Source organism: Sus scrofa, chromosome X, assembly GCF_000003025.6.
Source record: "Sus scrofa isolate TJ Tabasco breed Duroc chromosome X, Sscrofa11.1, whole genome shotgun sequence".
Lineage (NCBI taxonomy): Eukaryota > Metazoa > Chordata > Mammalia > Artiodactyla > Suidae > Sus > Sus scrofa.
Window position 1 is genome coordinate 10,426,442 of NC_010461.5, and position 18,534 is coordinate 10,444,975.

The 18,534-nt window shown below is 48.0% G+C and overlaps 1 protein-coding gene and 1 long non-coding RNA gene across 11 annotated transcripts in view; one reads left to right on the top strand and one right to left on the bottom strand.

Moving 5' to 3' along the window:
• On the top strand, positions 628-11,846 carry LOC110257650. 2 transcript variants are annotated; one of them, XR_002340537.1, is made up of 4 exons: positions 628-887; positions 1,546-7,973; positions 9,555-11,149; positions 11,614-11,846. It is a non-coding gene; the product is annotated as an uncharacterized LOC110257650 (long non-coding RNA). The 2 variants fall into 2 exon arrangements; XR_002340538.1 differs by lacking the exons at positions 628-887; positions 1,546-7,973 and having other exon boundaries at positions 8,108-11,149; positions 11,593-11,846.
• The window catches only part of GPM6B (glycoprotein M6B), a 153,273-nt gene continuing 137,793 nt past the window's right edge, over positions 3,055-18,534 (bottom strand). Inside the window, exons 2-7 of one of the 9 annotated variants that reach the window (XM_005673444.3) lie at positions 15,534-15,720; positions 13,763-13,919; positions 10,842-11,013; positions 8,964-9,037; positions 8,102-8,167; positions 3,055-5,091 (exon numbers count right to left, since the gene is read on the bottom strand). In XM_005673444.3, coding sequence (XP_005673501.1) covers positions 4,942-5,091; positions 8,102-8,167; positions 8,964-9,037; positions 10,842-11,013; positions 13,763-13,919; positions 15,534-15,720 — 806 coding nt within the window. In that variant the 3' untranslated portion in view covers positions 3,055-4,941. Of the gene's footprint in view, positions 6,609-8,101; positions 8,168-8,963; positions 9,038-10,841; positions 11,014-13,762; positions 13,920-15,533; positions 15,721-18,534 lie in introns of all 9 variants that reach the window. The other 8 variants (XM_005673445.3, XM_003360230.4, XM_005673443.3 and 5 more) reach the window with 8 other exon arrangements.

Sequence of the window (18,534 nt, forward strand, 5' to 3'; positions counted from 1 at the left end):
TTGGGGTACTAGATGTGGGGTCCAAATCCTTTGCTCTTCAGGGAGACCTCAAGTTGGGAGTACCTAGTGTGGTGGTGTGCTGGAGGTGGGTTTATGGTAAGAGCATGTCTCAGCCTTTCCCTCCTGTTTTGGTGTGGGTATTTTCTCCACTGGATGTGTAGGAGTAGCTCAGTGAGTTTTCTCTTTGAGAAAAAGTTGCTTTGTGTGCCGTGATACAGTCAGTGTGTCCATAGGAGGAAGGGAATTCAGGAGCCTGTGTCACTGTCTCAGAACTAAACCTTAAGGTAAATTTTTAACTCTTTGTAATATTAGTTTCCCCCCTTCTTTTTATTTTTCACAGCCCTTGTATAAACAATTAATGGTATTCTTTGTTTTCTTGCTTCACTTGGGGTTTGTTTTTTTTTTTTTCCCTTGTCAGTCAACTTAAATTCTAAGCAGTATTCTTTTTTTTTTTTTTTTAATTTTTATGGCCACATATGTGGCATACGGAAGTGCCTGGGCTAGGGGTCAAATTGGAGCTGCAGCTGCCAGCCTACACCACAGCCACTCCAACAATGGGTCTGAGCCACATCTGTGACCTCTGCCACAGACTGTGGCAACGCCCAGATCCTTAACCCACTGTGCAAGGCCAGGGATGGAATCCACATCCTAATGGACACTGTGCTGAGTTCTGAACCCACTGAGCCACAACAGGAACTCCTAAGCAGTATTCTTAATACTGCATATCAGGTTACAGCGTGTTTAATGAAGAGTAAATCAGCTCTTTACGTGGCATTTCAGATGGCCACATCATCTAGAATGCCTATGAACAGAGACTGCAAAGTGTGACACGTTCCCCTGCACCTCCTGGCTTTGCAAGACCCCCTGAGTGTTTACATCTTCCTCAGGTAAGGTACAATGAAGGTTAAATATCAAAACAGGAACATTGAGGGGCAGTTTAGAGAAAGAATGTTCACTGACCTCTCTTGGTATTTTTTTTTTTTTAACTTATTAGCGCCGCACTCGAAGCATGTGGAAGTTCCCAGGCTAGAGGTCTGACTGTAGCCGCCAGACTACACCACAGCTCACAGCAACACCGGATCGTTAACCCACTAATCAAGGCCAGGGATCAAACCTTCGTCCTCATGGGTGCTAGTCAGATTCATTTCCACTGAGCCACAGTGAGAAATCCTATTTGTATTTTTCTTTCCTCAAAACCTTCTGCTTTTGTTTGTCTTTAATACTGATTTTGAAAAAGTCACCTTAAGTAAAATCTCTAGTTTTGACGAAACACCTAAGAACGAGCCCTGTACTAGCTAGTGAAAGATGCCACCATTTAGGACAAGATGCTAAAAGCGGATTGCCTCTTCTAAACCTTGTAACACAGGCAGACTTGGCTTTACTGTGCTGTGCTTTATTGCACGTCACCGACATGGTGTTCTTTACAGATGGAAGCTTTGTGGCAGCCCTAATCAAGCAAGTATATTGGGTCCGTTTTTGGAACAGCATTTGTTCATGTCTCTGTGTCCCATTTGGGTAATTCTCATAATGTTTTTGCTTCTCTAGCGAGAAGATAATGACCCGAGGACTCAGATGATGGTTAGCATTTTTGGCACTGAAGTATCTTTTAATTAAGGTATGTGCATTGTTTTCTTACACATGTTGCACACTTTATTAGAATATGGTATCATGTGTACATAACTTTTATATGTACTGGGCAGCTGAAAAAATTCTGTTACTCTTTATTGTGATATGTGCTGTATTGCAGTGGTCTGAAATTGAACCTTAGCATCTCTGAGGCTGGCCTGGATTAGGACTATAATAGCATGAAAAAGCCCTAAAAGGATTCTTTCAGAAAGTTCTTTGTGGAATCTTTAGCCCTCATCTTTTAAATGGACTTAAAGTATTTTGCTTGTTGGTTTTTAAATGAGTAGGTTCCTCTGCTATAATTTCTACTTTTTGTTTCTTACAAATCAAGTTTCACAAGGTATAACTAGAAACAGGCAAAAATCTCTATTTCACCCTCTAAAAGTTCCTGTCTTTGGTAGCAGGATTACTGTCAGTAATGAATAAACTGCATGTGATCTATGCAGCCCAAGCAATAACTGCACAAACTGCTATGTAAACAGAAGGTGTTCATTCAGCAGTGTGCCAAACAGCACACAAATGGCGCTCCTGATTGTTTCCCTGCTGAGCGTGAAGGAAGGGTGATGCTTGCAGGCAGCCCTTCATTTAGAGATGTCAGTGGGTCAATAGTGACACAGGCTGGCCCTGCCCAGGAAAGGTCGCCTGTGGAAAATCCAAAGTTAGAATCATGTTGAGAGATAAGTAGTGGAACGAGATTACAAAATGAAATCCTCAGTAACAAATTTAGCTCTGCGCTTTAGTGAGTAACTGTTCGATCTAAATGGTTCTTCTTATATACTCAATATATTGAAGTATAGTTGATTGATGTACAGTGTTGTGTGTTCATTTCTGCTGTACAGCACAGTGACCCAGTTATATGTATTATTATATGCATTCTTTTTTTGGGGGATTCTTTTCCATTATGGTTTATCAGAGAGTACTGAATATAGCTCCCTGTGCTATACACAGTAAGACCTTGTTTGGCAGACTTTTATAGCTTGGATTTGTAAAATAGCCAGTGGTACCTGGAATTTTATGAAGGTTCCTCATTGTTTTACCCTTTCCCCCAACTTAAAGCTTTGTGTTATTCCAGCTTTGTGTTATTCCCATAAATAAGTATGAAGCTAGTCAGGCAAATTACATACAGGTTAGTGGCACTTTTTGTAAAATACCACCCGGTCCAGTTATGATGTTTTCTCAAATCGCTCTTGCTTCAGAGAGTTCTCGCAAATGAAACATGTAGCACTTATAAACTTGATTTCCATACAAATGTAGAATCTTCGTGATGCATACTATTTAAAAATGACACCATACCGAAGACAAAGATAGTATTTACGTATGGTAAAAAGGCAAGTGAACGAAGCTATAATTTTATTTCATTTCTCTTAATACATCCACAACTATTTCCACCTAAATAGATCTTTAAAATAAGCATACACAAGTATTGACTATTATCTACAAATATTTATTGTAACACTTGAATAGAACTACAGGAAGCCCTTGGCACTGATAGAAAATATTGATCCACTGTTAGGTTACAAAAATTTATACATAGCAAAATTTAATGCTCTTTACATAAAAAATATTAGACTACTTAAACAAAACGTTCAGGAATTCCTGGTAATAGCTACCAGAATTAGAAAAGTAAAATTAGGCTTTAGACACTGCCTCTGCTAGAACACTGGACTCTAACAGCACCTCCACTGCTGGAAAAAATATTTAAGTCTGTCATGCAACAGGAAAACAAAACACCAAGCCATTCTGGAACAACTTTCTACACAGAAGAGAACTTCTCCCAAGTAATTAAAAAAAAAAAAAAGTCAAGATCCAAATAGGCATTTTTTAGGCATTAACAACAACAAAAAGAATCCAAATGAAACATTATACTTGATGTTCAGTTTTAATAGCATCTGATAAAGGTATGCTTCCTTTCATTTTAACACATTTCTGCACATGTATATGTTGTAAAATCCAGGAAACAGCCAAACCACAAGTTAATTCTTAACATGAATATACATAGTTAACCCTATATTATGCAGCCCCTTTTAAAAAGCACTGATGCACCCCAACAGTTATATGTATCATTTCATAAAGAACAACACAAAGTTTACCATCACTAATACCCAATACCTATTCACTTAATGTTCTGAAACACAATGATTTAGAAGGCAAGTTTCTTTTGAAGATGGCTTAAACTCAAGCAGATTTTTTTTTGTTTTTCTGATTTTTTCTGATTTTTTTTTTTTTTTTTTTTGCCGAACATTGAATTTTATTATTCCCAGGAAACTAAGATTTAGGTAAGAAAAAGTGAAATAAATACCAACCCTACTTAAAGTATTCAAGTCTATAAAAGTAGGAGGTCTGTGGTCTAGTTGTAATTAAGTTGTAGATAGTTGGTATGAAACTGTAAACTCACTATTCAGACCACATAAAAATGGTTGAGAGTGGTGGTCATTTTAACAAGGTAACACTTCTTAAGGAAAAAAAAAAACATTGGTGGAACAAAATTTTATGAAGGATTTGGGGTAGCCTGTTGTAACTTAAGTTCTTAGAAATTTAAAGCAAATACTCATTAAGGCAGAGCTGACATTGAGCTGACATTGCTTTCTCAAGAAGAATGATGACAATTGGGTCACTTTATTACAATGAAACCTATTATAAAATTGATTCTGGACAGCCTGACACAGTTGGAATCCAGCTTTTTCCATGGTAGGTGTAGTAGAATTACTCTAGCAGGCTCGCTTGAGCATTCTTGGAAAAAAGATTTCTGAGTAGTTCAGGAAATTAATATGTCCTGGACTGGGGGAATCAGCCAAATTTTTTTAAAGGTCCATCGTAAGGCTCACGTATCCCTGAGCCAGTTTAATAAACGTCAGCTGTGAGAACTGGAACGTCACCTCAACTGTATTTTATTCCCTATTTAGATACGTAGATGTGAGGACAGATGGCATCTGTGAACTGGTGGCCATTTCGCTTGATGCTGGCGCACCACGGGCCCGTGTCAAGGTCTATGCCATCTTCTGCGGGCGTCTTGGCCGATTTGCTCTAGGGATGGATGCGAACATGCCACAAGGTTCAAAAGGATGAACCATCATTTTGTCAAAGTGTTGCCTTTTAAAATGGCTCACGTGACACCTCCGATATCTGTTCTAAAGGAAAAGATTTACGTACTGGAAGGTTTTCCTAGAAACACATCCTGGCAGCTTGAGACAGACAATGAAGTGTTGGGACTGGTACATGAGTTTGTTGGGTGGGGAACACATCTGGACTGCAGAGCAGCTGTCTGGTGATTTGTCAGAGCTGTCAACTCGTCGGCTGAGACCCTCTGGCAGACCTTTATGTGTAAGAATTGAGTTGTTCTTTTGACCGAGACTGGATATCTTGCAGTTCCTGTTCTTCCTTTGCTTTGATATCCTGGTAAGCCTGCATTTTGCTTGCATCCTTTAAGTAAGCCCAGTTAGAAGACAGTATCATGAGGAAGTGGATCTGGAAGAGAAGGGTGAGCATGATGGCTAGTGAGCATGTGAGGAGGCAAAGCGAGCTGCGAGCCGGATTAGACGCTGCGGACTGAAAGGGGAGAGGGTTATTCTGTATTAATACCCACCCTGCTGTCAGGGGCATCGGAGACGGAGCGCATGCTCTACCAGGGCGCTTCACATTGAGAGGCTGAAGAAAGGTTAGTACACAATGAACTCAGAAAAAAATGGTCAACGTTATTGTTCAGAAAAGGCAAAAATGAAGTACGTACGAGAGGGTAACTTTTTACCATTTTGAGAGCAACTTTAAGGACAGGCAGAAGTTCAGAAAGACGTTGTATGGTTATTTAAGTAAGTGTCATGCAAAGATCTTTCCTATCTCTGGACAAAAATCCATTCCCCCAAAGGCCTGAAAGTGTGAACAATGTTTAAGTAAGTAATATCAAACTACATATTTAACGTGGAAAAATTAAGTGAAGGTCATAACCCAAAATAAGAACTATAAGCAAAGCATGCAGTCCCTGTGTTAACACATTTTGAGCAGTGAAACTACATTTTTCATTTATAACTGCCATGATTTCATTTCACAAAAGGTCAAAATCTTTATAGTGGATGAGGCAAGTGCGTCTTTCCTGTTCATTTTCCTCATCTTTTCCTGCAAAATCTACAACACAGGTTCCTTCTATTTCATATTTCCTTCTCAACATATTTGAGACTTTCAGATCCAGGCACAATTTCTCTCCCCATTAAAATCTTACTAAAATCTGACGTGCAGTTTGAGAAGTGGCTGTGAGGAATCAGTTACTACTCACCCTAACTCATCACTTGGATGTTAATTCTCTGGGCTCTGCCAGGAGTTTGTAAAACCCTTTTCTCAGAGATAACTGATGAATTATTTTCTTTCAAATTTTTGGACAGTCCGCTTATTTGAGGGGCATGCATTTGGTAGCAAGCCAGGTAATGATAAAAAAAAGAAAATGTGTCCAGCAAATTTAAAATACATTTGTAAATTACTTTCCAGATGGAGTCTGACAAAACTAAGTCCAGATTAAAATAGTTCTCTTCCATTGCATCTTCAGGACTTGTTTTCATCACTGAAACAGGTTACCAAGCAAAACCAACGGACAAGGTAAGGATACCCACGTTTGAATACTTCACTTAGAGATACTGCTCCAAGTTAAGAAAACTTTTTCAGTGGATGCTCACCAGTGTCAACAAGTAACTGAATCCTTTCCAAAAGGTGGAAATAGCCAGATCTCATTATTCTGTAGTCCATGTACGGTAAGTCATTGTATTAATCTACCATGCGACGTAAGTTGATTAGAGCAATTTACAAATTACTGAAAGAAAACTGCAGGAACCTAGGCTCTGCTTTAGTCTATGGGTCAGGGACATTTCATGCTACCAAGTAGAGCTCTCTAAAGCTCCTCATGGGCCCTTATGCATCTAGAACTTAGTGCAGCAGTCTTCCCGACTCTTAAACTTCAAAACCGCATAGTTATACGTAGTAGCCATCATGTAGATCAGCTGGTGGAAGAGAACAGAACAGGACAGTAAGATACAGGCAGTGGGGGCCGGCGCCCTGACTCTCTACACACGGGTGGGAATGGGCCAGCTCCAAGCCTAAGGTGCTGCTTTTGCCAATTTATAATTACAACAGGAGATTTTCACACCTAGCACACACACATCTTTTTGTTGTTTCAAATATACACATCCTCTGCTCTCCCCTTAATATGCTAATGAAAAAGACTCCGATGTGTTTAAAGCACACCCGAGAGCTGGGTCAGCAGCCTGCGAACAATGAGGCTAAAAGCCCCGTGTGCCCTTGTCTTTGCCTCACTGTCCCCTCCGCCGCTTTTTAGTCCTCTCCTGGCCTGTGGCTCAGCTGGGAAAACAGGGGTTCTTTCTACGGCTGGAATGGGTAGGGAGGATGTCACGGTTGGAAAAGCTGGCAAGGACTCGGTGCTGAGCACAGGCAATTTCCCCCTCCCTCAATTTCCCCCTCCCTCTACCCATCAGATGTCTGGAAACCACAAGCCACACCTGCCCAAGTTACACATACACACATGCCAACATCCACCTGTGTGGTTGCAGCTTCCTTATTTGTGAATTTGCCTCAGGGCTAACCCTTCTAATTTCCAAGTCAGGCCTCCTGGCACTGCCATGGCCACACAGATGTGCAACGTGGGGAAAAGTCTGCGTCCACCACGGCCACACACGCCTTCTTGTGGCAGCTCTCAGACTATAAACAACAGTGTCCTTTTTGCAGTCTATTTAGTGCCGTGTGTGCTTGCATTTCTGTGATTGTGTTACTAGAGTCCTGAAGGGCTGGCCAGTGTTCCTACATGCAGGAAGGATGCAGGGGCCCTGGCGGAGAAAATACCTGTGTTGAACGAGCTTCAGTCAGGTTGAAGTTACAGGGCCGCTGGCTGTGAGTTCACTGTTCATGAATTGACAATAGACACTAAATAAGGTGTCTTTAAACAGAAGCAAACGGATGGATGCATATTCTTGTTTGGACCAAAAACATTGTGACCCTGAGGCTGTGCTTCCCCTGGAAGCAGTCGCCCGGTACTCGCTTGCTTGAGGATTTGAGGAGACCCTATGCAATAGAAGTTCTGTACCTAACAAGGGCCCCTGCCCATGTAGGAATGTGTATATATGAGGTTTTCCTGGAAATGATTTCTTGGCAAAGCAGTGAGTAATGCCTCACAGAACATCAGTCCACAGTTGAAGCCATGAAAGGAAGGGCTGAGTGTCAGCTGTGCCCCACGCCATCCTAGTTACCCGTGTTTAAGTGTTGGAACCCTCTCTTCCCACAGAATCCACATTTCATCCCCTACCATCTAAGCCAAGCCCACCACCTGGTACTTCCTGCAGTCTGGACAAGCGGTAAGTTGACACGGGGAAACGCAACCAAAGTCGAGTCCCGGGCTTGGTGGCTGGAAGGGAAATCCGCTATCACACTGAGGACAGGACATGGGGGACTGCACTGGGCCCGTCCTGGGGCCAGTACTCACCAGGGCGATGACGGTAGCGCCAGCTCCCGCGCAGGCCACGATGAACAGGTGGTAGGACATGTAGAACTGGGAAAGAAGCGGGCACCGGCGTAAGCACTTGCTGTTGGGGGGAAAAGGCCCTCCCATGTCCCCGGCGCTGCTCCCTCTCTCCTCTAGGGCTGGTTTCTGAGGGCTGGGCACCTGCTGGCATACTGGGGGCTTTCAAAACTGGCTGAGGCCCAGGCTGGACCCCAGCCCAGTTCAGTCTGAGGAGCTGGGGGCTGGGCCTCACCATCAGGATGTGACAAAGCTCCTGGGTGCCTGTAAGAGGCAGCCCAGGCAGGGAGCCCCTGCTATACGCTGGTCCAGGTCAGCACTCTTCACGCTGAGCAGCCCGGCCGGCAGTGCATGATTATTTCAGTAAGTCACTGCTATCCCCAAGCAGCTCAGGACTCTCTTAAGTATGCAGGCTCCCACGAGCGCCTCTGGGAATTTGCTTTTAGAAACAGGTACTACAGACCAACCCCTGGCGAATAGGAAGAACGAGAGATAGCAGCACCGCAGTCTGGAAACATAAGCTAATAATGGATGAGGTCTCAAAATTTGACTGTATACAAAGTCAGGAGACTCTTTTCCATGAAAAGTGACCTTGAATCTGTGACAAATGTTCTACTTGGAAGAAGTACCTCCAGGTGAAAGAGCAGAATCGCCACAGTCAGAGGGGCAGGGTCCTCCCTCAGTGGGGCCAGGCCCTGGCAAGGGGCCGCGCTCTAGGTCAAGAATGGCAGACTGAGCCCTATGGCCTGTCCCCCTCGGAGAAGCCTCTGCCTCAGCCTGGGTTGCCCAGGCGCACCGAGGAGCCCTCTGCCGGGGAAGGAGTTACCTCGTTGGTGTTGCAGATGTTCTCCAGGGCAGAGCCACATATTTTTCCGGGGAAGGCGTTCCAAGGGATGATGCCTGTGAAGCGAATCCCAACAGAAGCTCTGTTACTAGTGTAACCCCCAGCGCCTGCGGGCCCCGCTGCCCCAGGCCACGCTCTTCATCAGCAGTCAAGGTGTCTGCCCTCTGCAGCCCCAGCTTTTTGGAGTAAAAAGTTCTGCTTCGACAATAAGGTGAGAAGAGGGTCAACTAGTCCATCAAAAACTCCATTTTTTTCTCTCTACAAATTCAGCTTTGTTGAGTTGAGCCCTTGTTTATGAACCTGAGTTCACCAGCTGCAGGACCGCCTCATAAGGCATTTCCTCCTGCTGAAGGCAGACCCTTCTCCCCAGGCGTTTCATGGTCCATGGCCTCATCACTCAAGCTCTTTGTTGGTGGTCTGCCCAAGAGCAGCTCTCAAAGTGGGAGGCCGTGCTCGGCAAGTTTCATGGCCATTTGACAGAGTAGTTTCTGTTTAGGTTCAATAATTTGGATTACCATTTTGTATGGTCTTGCTTTTTACATACATTTTTATTGTGTTTTACGCGTATATCAGAAATACTTCGGGACTGCAAATCCAAATGGAAACTTGGCGAGCTGCTGGCCCTCCCCAGAGAGTGGGGCCGACACGGTCCATGCCATCTCTCACTGTACCCTTGACTCCCCGCTCTGCAGTGACCACGTCCACTTGGCTGCTGCTCTTCCTGCCATTAATGCTGAGGTATGTGCTTAAATATGAAATACAGCTTAAGTTCTGCTTCTCCTAGGAACTAAGGAAGGAGAATTTTTCAAAATTATTATTTATTCCTTCCATCTTTGCTAGGGACCAACAGTAAGTCTTTCTGCTTCAGCACAATGGGAAACGATGAAACCAGTGATTTCAAATAGAGATTTTAAAAAAAGATCACTGATGACCAAAAAGTTTATAGTGAATATTTAAGAAAGGGAAAATGATACGCATCTTGATATTCCTTTACAAATCCTTTACCAATCCACCTGAGTCTTCCTTTTCAATCTGTCATAAAGAACAGTGTGCTTGAACCTTCATCTTTAGGAGAAGAGATGCCTCTGATGGGTGCTTTTAGCTAAGTTTTTATATTATGTTTTAAGACAAGATGCTGAAGATAAGGCACATGGGAAAATCAGCAAAAATAAAGTAGTTCTGTCCCCCAAAGCTCCTTTCTCCCCACAGCTGTTTCTGCCAAGGACAGGCTTTTTTTTTTTAACCACCCTGGCCAGAGGCACCTGACCTAAACCGCCTTCTCTCACTCAGGGGGGTAAGTCGAGTCTACAGTGCATGACAAGAGCGGCACCAGTCCCCTGTGTGGTTTCTCAGAATGAACCAACCTTAGCTGCCTCAGGCGAGGATCCCACTCACTAGAAAATAGATTTGAACAGGTTTCCAACAGCCAGCGTCTACAGACTGCGTCTGATGACTTTAAAACACACCTGGATTTTATGTTGTATTTGCCAGTATTAAAGCCATTTCTCATTTTAAAAAGACCTGATTGGAAGAGGCGGATGTGCAACTGAACTGGACTCTACAGTTTTGTTCCATCCCGGAAATGAAATGGAAGGAAAAATACTTTTGATTGACCTGCACTATAAAGCAGCTTTGCATTCTACAAAGTGTCTCTTCCTAAATACTTCACTTGAAAATATAGTAATTTTGCATGACACTTTTTAGGAACTAAGAGCCTACGTGCTGTCTCCATCCAGAAAACGGAGCACATTGAGTGGAAGGGCGGGAACACATCCTGCCACTACATCGCCGCGCCCGCAGTAACGCAAGTGCAGACGCAGGCAGCGCGCGCAGAGTAACAGCGATGGGGGGGGGGGGTACCGTATTGCCGGATGTCCACACAGATCTGCTCCACCCCGGCTGTCCCGTTGCTCTGGGGGGCCTTGATGACTTCACAGGTGGACCATATGTTGTAGAACATGAACACCGGCACCGCGGAGAAACCGAACACGCCCAGCCAGGCCACTCCCAGCACGTAGGTGAGGAAGACAAACTAAGGAGGAGAAAGAACTGTCACCAATCTGGGCCAGGCCCACCCCCGCGAGGCCTGACGGCACATTTCTGGCCAAGGGTGCAGCGGGGGAAGGCCATCAGAGCACCCCCTGGATCCCGGCAGCGACCAGGCCCAGGTGAGCGAGGGCTGGTGGCTGCAGCGAGGCGAGCCTGCTCTCCAGAGCTCTAGGATGGGGAAATGTGACAGCTGAAAGCCACTGCAGGGACTTGGCAAGGGCCCTCTTTAAGCAAGGACATGAGCCCCCCCAGCGGTGGTCGCCCTTGTCCACAGCCACAGAGCCAGTGACAGGGCCTCCTTGGCGCTCTTGCTCAACTTCAGGTCCGCACTTAGCAGGGGGGAGGGCCTGGATGCTTTCCCAGCCCCTGAACCCTTATTTTATGTAACAGGCCACAGGACAGCCACTGCCCCAGGAAGCCCCTTCTCCAAAGGACCTCTGTCAGTTTCCTAATCCTGTGAAATGACTAAAAAGCAGTCCGTGCTTGTACCTTTAAATTTACAATAGCCTTGGACACGAGATTCGTGCCCAGGGCATCTGATAAAATTCTCATTTCCATCTAGCTTTGGTTTTTCATCTTTAAGAGCCCTGGCGGCGGCGGCGGCGGCGGAGGGAAGGGTCTGCGCGGTGCTCGCCCACCTGCTGCTGGGGGCAGTCTCTGGAGGTGCAGCATCGGACTGTTCTCCTTCCTTCCTGACCTGCTGACCGTCCATCTTCAGCGAGCTCAGAAAAGCTGGGGGCTTGAGATTTTCAGGGTGCCTGCCCACCCCCTCACCCCAGGAGGCGTGGAGCCACAGCCCTCACTGCTCCTCGCGTGCTCACTCCGTCCAGCAACCCCCGAGTCCGCTTTGCCGGAGGGCTGTGACTCTGTCCCCTCTTCTCCACGCCCCCTGGGGCCCAGTGCGGCTCACCGCTCCCCTGCCGTGAGCCTTGGGATCCATCCCTTCTGGCTACCGTCTCCGCCCTCGCTCCCATCCATCCCACAGGGCGCTGGAAGTGGCGCTCACCTGCCCTGCACCTCTTGTCATTTTATCCCCAGCCCAGCACCATGGCCTTCCGCTCTCCCCGGCGCAGCATTCTCCTCCTCCTCAGCTTCTCTGCCCTGCTTGGGCTGGGCCTTGCTCCCCCTTCCACATGGGGCCACCTCCTCCACACCCACGGCCCCCAGCCCGGGCCCCACTGCCGTCCCCAGGCTCGGAGCTAAGGCTGCAGGAACCAGGAGTGAGACAGAGACGCAGCCGAGGAGGGCACTTGGCGTGGGCCCACGACCTCCCAAGATGCGCCCCTGCCAGTGACGCACCCACCTTAAGGTCCTTAAGCTGCGTGGAGTCCGGGACCCTGTATACCTGGGTACCAGCTGGTCCCAAGGAAGTGCATACACTACCCTCTGTGTGCCTTCTCTAAGGAAGGCTTTTATGAACGCTGGGCTCTCCATGGCTTGAAAGCCCGACTCTGTATCCTTTCTTCACCGGAGCAGAACCTCGGCCGCGCATCTTCCTCTGCTGGCTGGGAATCTGGGCCTCCAGGTAAGCACTTCTCTCTCACCTTCCCAACTCTTCTCTTCACATCTGACCTCTTTTTCAAATGCCAGCCCCACACAGCCCACTGCTCGGCATCTACCATTAAAAACTCAACTTGGGAGTTCCCGTTGTGGCGCAGTGGAAACAAATCTGACGAGGAACTATGAGGTTGCGGGTTCAATCCCTGGCCTCGCTCAGTGGGTTAAGGATCTGGCGTTGCGGTGGCTCTGGTGTAGGCCGGGAGCTGTAGCTGCGATTAGACCCCCTAGCCTGGGAACCTCCATGTGCCACGAGTGTGGCCAATAAAAAAACAAACCTCAACCTTAACATGCCGCCACCCAGTCAAACTCCGGAGGTACCTCTTTCCGCCCCCTCCACGCACCCCTGAGTTTCCTTATGGGAGAAAGCACTTTCTAGCCCTGTCTTTTAACGAGCTCTTTTTAAGCTCTGTCCTCCTCTGGGCCTGAGGAGAGCAAACCCTGGTGCAAAAGGCCAGAGAGGGGAGCGGTCCCATCCACGCCTCTGCGCTGCTGTCTCGGCAGGAGAGCAGCCGCAGACATAGTGTCGGGGAAGGGGAGTGGCTGTGTGACAATAAAATGATTATGGCCCTCAAAACCTGAATTTCGTATAATCTCATGGGTCCTTAGATATTATGCTTTTTTCTTCCCCCAACAGTCTTAAGGATACAGCCATTTTAAGCTCATAGGCTGTACAGAACAGATGGCAGCCTGGATCTGGCCCAAGGGCTGGGCTTTGCTCACCCGCTAGCCCACGTCTTTAGGTTGTGTGCCCCCCTAGTGACCAGCCAAGTCCCCGATGAAGCACCTAGTAGAAAAATGTGCTTGGTCAACCCCGCCAGCGGGTTTGGGGCCATTAAACCTCCTGTGATAAAGTCTTCATGGCCACAGGCCCTAGTCAAAGACAACAGGAATGTTCTTTCCTTTCACCATGGGAACTTCGTATTTGAAAAATCTGTACTACCCTTATTCATCCATTACTGAGGGAAATACTTGATTTAAATAATACCAGCCATAGGTTTTAATTAATTTCCCGTCAATCAATCGTGTGCTGAGGGTTTTTCCTACCCCTGCGTGGGTAAGCACGCTACTCGTGTCACGGCCTCTGCACGTCCTGGCAGCTGGCTCTTAGCAAACACAGAGAAACACAGAGCTGGGGCCTGGCTGGCCGTCCGTCATCAGAGATGGGTACTCACCATCCCGCTGATGCAGCGGCCACAGGCGGTTGTCTTAAACTCGCCATGCAGCTCCTTGACTGCGCTGGTGGTGTAGAAGCCCTCTGCCAACAGGATGATCCCGTACAAGAAGAAGAAGGACGCGATGCCGTAGATGACGTACTGCATCAGTTGGATTCTGTGAAAAGGAAGAAGACACCACGGGGCTAAACCCACAGCGCGGTTGGAGATGGCTTGGCTGCTGGAGGGAGGCCCTGGCGGGGATGTCCCGGCACATTGCCCACCCCGCTGATGGCCCTGAGGGCCTGCTGGGGCATACCAGGCACCCCCCTGCAAGCTGGCCTTTCTTCCAAGGTGGGCCCAAGGTTGAGGTGGACAACCTTCCTGACAAGGGAGAAGTTCCCTTTGGGCAGGGACCCATTGGACTTCGAACACTTGATTAGACTCATTTTCCATTAGGTAACAGGCATCAGGAGTTCAATCACTCGCCCGAGGGGACCCCCACAGCCAGCATCTCAACTCTGGCCCACAGGACACTTCCTTCTGCCACATCCAAATGCCTCTCAACCAGGCCTAATGCTTTACCCCTGATAAAGCCCCTAAGTAAGCAGACGACACTTCTGTAAGGAGTAACATGGGGCAAATGTTTTCTGCACCGATAATCTCACCATACAACTGATAGTATGTGAGGTAGGTTTAAGATGCAGCAAGTTAACTCACAACTAATTCGGTCTTAGCGAAGCCAACAGAGATGCTGGCGACAGTCCCTCAGCCTTCGCGTGCCCACTGGAACCACCTGGGGAGCTTTAGAGAGGAGTGGGATCTGGGTCCTGTCCCCATAGATGAGGACTTCATTAGTCTGGGGCCAAACAGGGCCTTGGGGATTTTTTTTTTAAAGATTCCAGGCAGTTTGAGAGCTGCTTGTTAAGATGACCTGCTCATTAACACACCTTCCCCAGGTTCCGTCATGGTAAATACTTCTCGGCCTTGTTTTGTATTTAGTAGGCACTCTACGAGCCCCTTGTCCTTCTTGGTCCTCCTCGTAGCCTCCCCCACCTCTGCTCAGTTCCTTGGAATGACTCTTGAACAGAATGAAATTCCCTAAGGACTCTTGCCCAGGATTCTATTCTTGTGCCACCTTCAGTCTGGTAGAGACGTTTCTTGCCATCGCAAGACACCTCAACACTAGGGAACTTTGGGAGTTAGGAAGAACAACACACTGATGGGAACGGGGAAAATGAAGGAAATAAACATATCGCTGCTGAGCACGCGTGATTATAAGAATCCGGGTGCAGGAGTTGCTGAGACTCCACTAAGGATTCCTGAACGGGAAGGCACGGGTTTCAGGCTACCCCCCCCACCCCAAACTACACCCCTTTTCCGAATTGGAAAGTGACCAGGGACTTCCGTTCTGCCTGAAGAATGAAAGGCCCAGTCCTGATCCTGTGGATTAGAGCTGGGCTAAGTCCTGCACTCGGCCTCGGGATGGTGATTTTCTGTGACAACACTCGAGGGCACCTCTTACTTGGGAACCACGGTAACTCGCCGGTGCTGCAGATTGGCGGCCACGGGGTGTGCACCTTGCTGTGCCCCAGGGACACCCCGGCCTGGGTCCCAGACACCCACCGCACTCGGGACCCTTCCCCTCCTGTCCTGGACCTCTCCGGAGCTGCGGCCAGTCAGCCTGAAGGAGGAGCCTCGGTTTTCTCCCAGGCCAGCAGGCCGTGGTCTTTGGGGAAGACCTGGTGCAGCTGCACTTGAAAGGCAGCCACAGAGGGAAGCAGGTACTTACACCTCGCTCAGCAGGGCATGGTCACTGGTGTTGGTGGAGAAGTGCTGCTCCAGGATGGCCACGGTGCCCGCCAGGGCCACATGCCCACAGCCGCAGAACAAGGCCACCCCCGAGAAGCAGAGGATGGTGGCCACCAGGGAGGCGTAGGGGACTCCTCCCAGACACTTGATGCAGCACTCGAAGCAGCCTGGACCCGGAGGAGAGAAAACGCAGCACGTAAAGGCCAAGTGCCTCGGGACATCACACACCCCGCACATGAGCAGAGAAGGCGCCACTCAGCCACCTTCCCATGCATGCTCTATGGTTAATAGCTCAATATCCCCAGGGCCGGCAGGGGAGCTGTCACCATCGCACATTCTGTCGATGAGGACTCTGGGGCTCCAACTTGAGTGGCAGAGCAGCCAAGTGACAAACAGTTTGGGGGTACATCAATTCTAGAGCTTCCTGATTGACCTGGGCTCGGGGCTGGGGGACCCCTGCTCAAGTGACAATGACGAGCCATCATCCCGCTAACAAAGCTGAAAGAACTGCAGTGGGGCTGCGGTTCTATGCAGAAAAGCGACCATCAGGTTGCCCCAGCCTCAACCGTCTGGGGTCACAAGTACCTCTGTTTTTGCAGCAGCCAATGGCTTTCCCCGAGCCGTGGGCCTCCTGGGCCACCAGAGGAAGCAAACACAGTCGGTACCCGGTTGCTGTGTTCAGCAAACGATCAAGGTGGTCATTTTGGAAAGGTGGGGGGCGTCTTGGTCCCCAGAAGGACAGGTCACCCAGACCCACTCAGGTGAGCCCACTCAAGTTTCATTCATGTCAAAATCAGAAATTACATCAACTTTTAAATCTAAGTCTTCCCCCAAGCCAGGCAGCGCAAGCTCCCCCCACCCACCTCCTTGGCTTCCGCCTGCCCCCGCCCACCACACACGTTCAGAGGAAGAACCCAGAACTGGTGGGTGACATTTAAGCACTTAAAGAGAGAAAAGGAACAGAGGGTGGGGTGGGGGAGACAAAATGAGCATCCATGAAGTGAAATGGAGGAGACAGCCACAGTTCACTCTTCATTCTGGAGAAGAACAAAACTCGTATCCATTTTCAAAATCAACTTTGACTGGAGATGTCCATAAAGACCTCCCCGGGGGGCAGCGGCAGGTGCCACTTGCTGTTTAGAGACATTTACGTCTTGGTAGAGGAGTGCTGGCCTCGGGGGTCAGGGCCGAACCTCTGCTGACCTCCTGTCCCTGTTTATACTCTCTTGTCAGGGAAATCCAAGTCTGAACGCATGATGATGTTTAACAGCAATCAGGGGAAGTTCAGCACTTCGGGGCAAGCACGTTAAAGCGGCTCAATTCCTTCCCCCCAAGTGGTCTTTACAGCAGGTGGGGAACAACTACCCAGCATCAAACGCTGGAGAGTGGCTCTGCCACCGAACTGAGCAGCCCTTTCTAAACTAGCATGTGCAGAAACCGACCAACCACTGGAGGTGACAACAAGCTCGTTACCCCATCTCTCTTCAGTCTACTGGAAACTAAACTGTCAGACCTTTGTAACAAACTGTGCGCTTCCTTTTCATTTCCAAAGATGACCAGCAGTTTTCCTGCAGACCAGCCTCCCCGAGCTGGATTTATGACCTGGCCTCATGTGGGAACCAGCACAGAGAACAGTTCAAGTTCACTATTCACTAGCAAGTCGGTACCTTAAAGAGCTTTGAACACTTGAGATTTGTGAACCAGGATGATGGGAGTCCATCTTCTCCTGTCCCGTGACCTCCTGGGGGCTGGGGTGAGGTGAGAGGAATGCCACAAAAAGTCCCAATTCTCTCCAGCCTCTCAAGCCAAGAGCAACTACAATCCCTGGCCTCCATGTGTGCCATGATATAAAGAGAGACGAGACTGTGTGCGTCCTCTCACTCACCACGTCCCCCGTTCTCAGCCGCCACCATGAAGTTAGGAACATGATGGATGCCTGCTTCCCTGGCTAAGGAACTTCTGTCTGGTCCTTGTTGGACAGAGATGTGTGGCCTTGAGACGATGCTGTCGAATAGGGTGGCCACTAGCCCACCAGGCACATGTGGCTACTGAAATTATTTATAATTAGTTAAAAATTTCAGTTCCTCGGTTGCACAAGCCACATGGGCTAGTGGCTTACCATACTGGACAGAAGAGATTCAGGAATTTTTTATCACTATGGAACACAGCTGTAGAAGATATATTTCGACCTGCCACATAATTCGATTTTCTATGACATAAGCTAGGTTCTGAATTTTACTTTGTTTTTTCCTTTTTTTTTTTTTTTTGCTTTTTAGGGCTACATCCATGGCATATGTAAGTTCCCAGGCTATGGGTCTGATAGGAGCTGTAGCCGCCGGCCTACGCCACAGCCACAGCAAAGCCAGATCCGAGCTGTGTCTGTGACCTACACCATAGCTCATGGCAACGCCGGATCCTTAACTGGGCGAGGCCAGGGATGGAACCTGCAACCTCATGGTTCCTAGGCGGATTCGTTTCTGCTGCTCCACAATGGGAACTCCTGAATGTTATGTTGGATTTCATCTAGTCCCTACTCTTTGAAGATCTACAGGGTGCTAAGCACTGCGCTTGGCACTGGGAACGTGAATCTAAAACAAGATGTCTTGGTTGCTGTCAAGGAAATCAGTCTAATGCTGCAGGCGGACAAGTAACGGAATTTCTAGAGCACAGCATGAGGAGCACCAAGACAGAGACTGCTAGAGAGCTAGCAGACGGCGGGCGGGGAAGAAGAGGAGATAGAGGGGCAGGAAGGACGTGTAATTCATATTGGAGAAGGGTCCAGAAAGGCTGTCTAAAGAAAAAACCTGGATGCAGAATACATTTAAATAGCCAACAGGGATGCTGACAGATAACCTGACAGACTATCAACTGCCGAAGATTTCTGTTGTCTATGATGTGAATGAGCCCACGCCCTTTCTGACCATCTGGAGTTAGGGTTAGGTGTTACGATGAAGCACACTGGCCCTTTAACAATACAACTC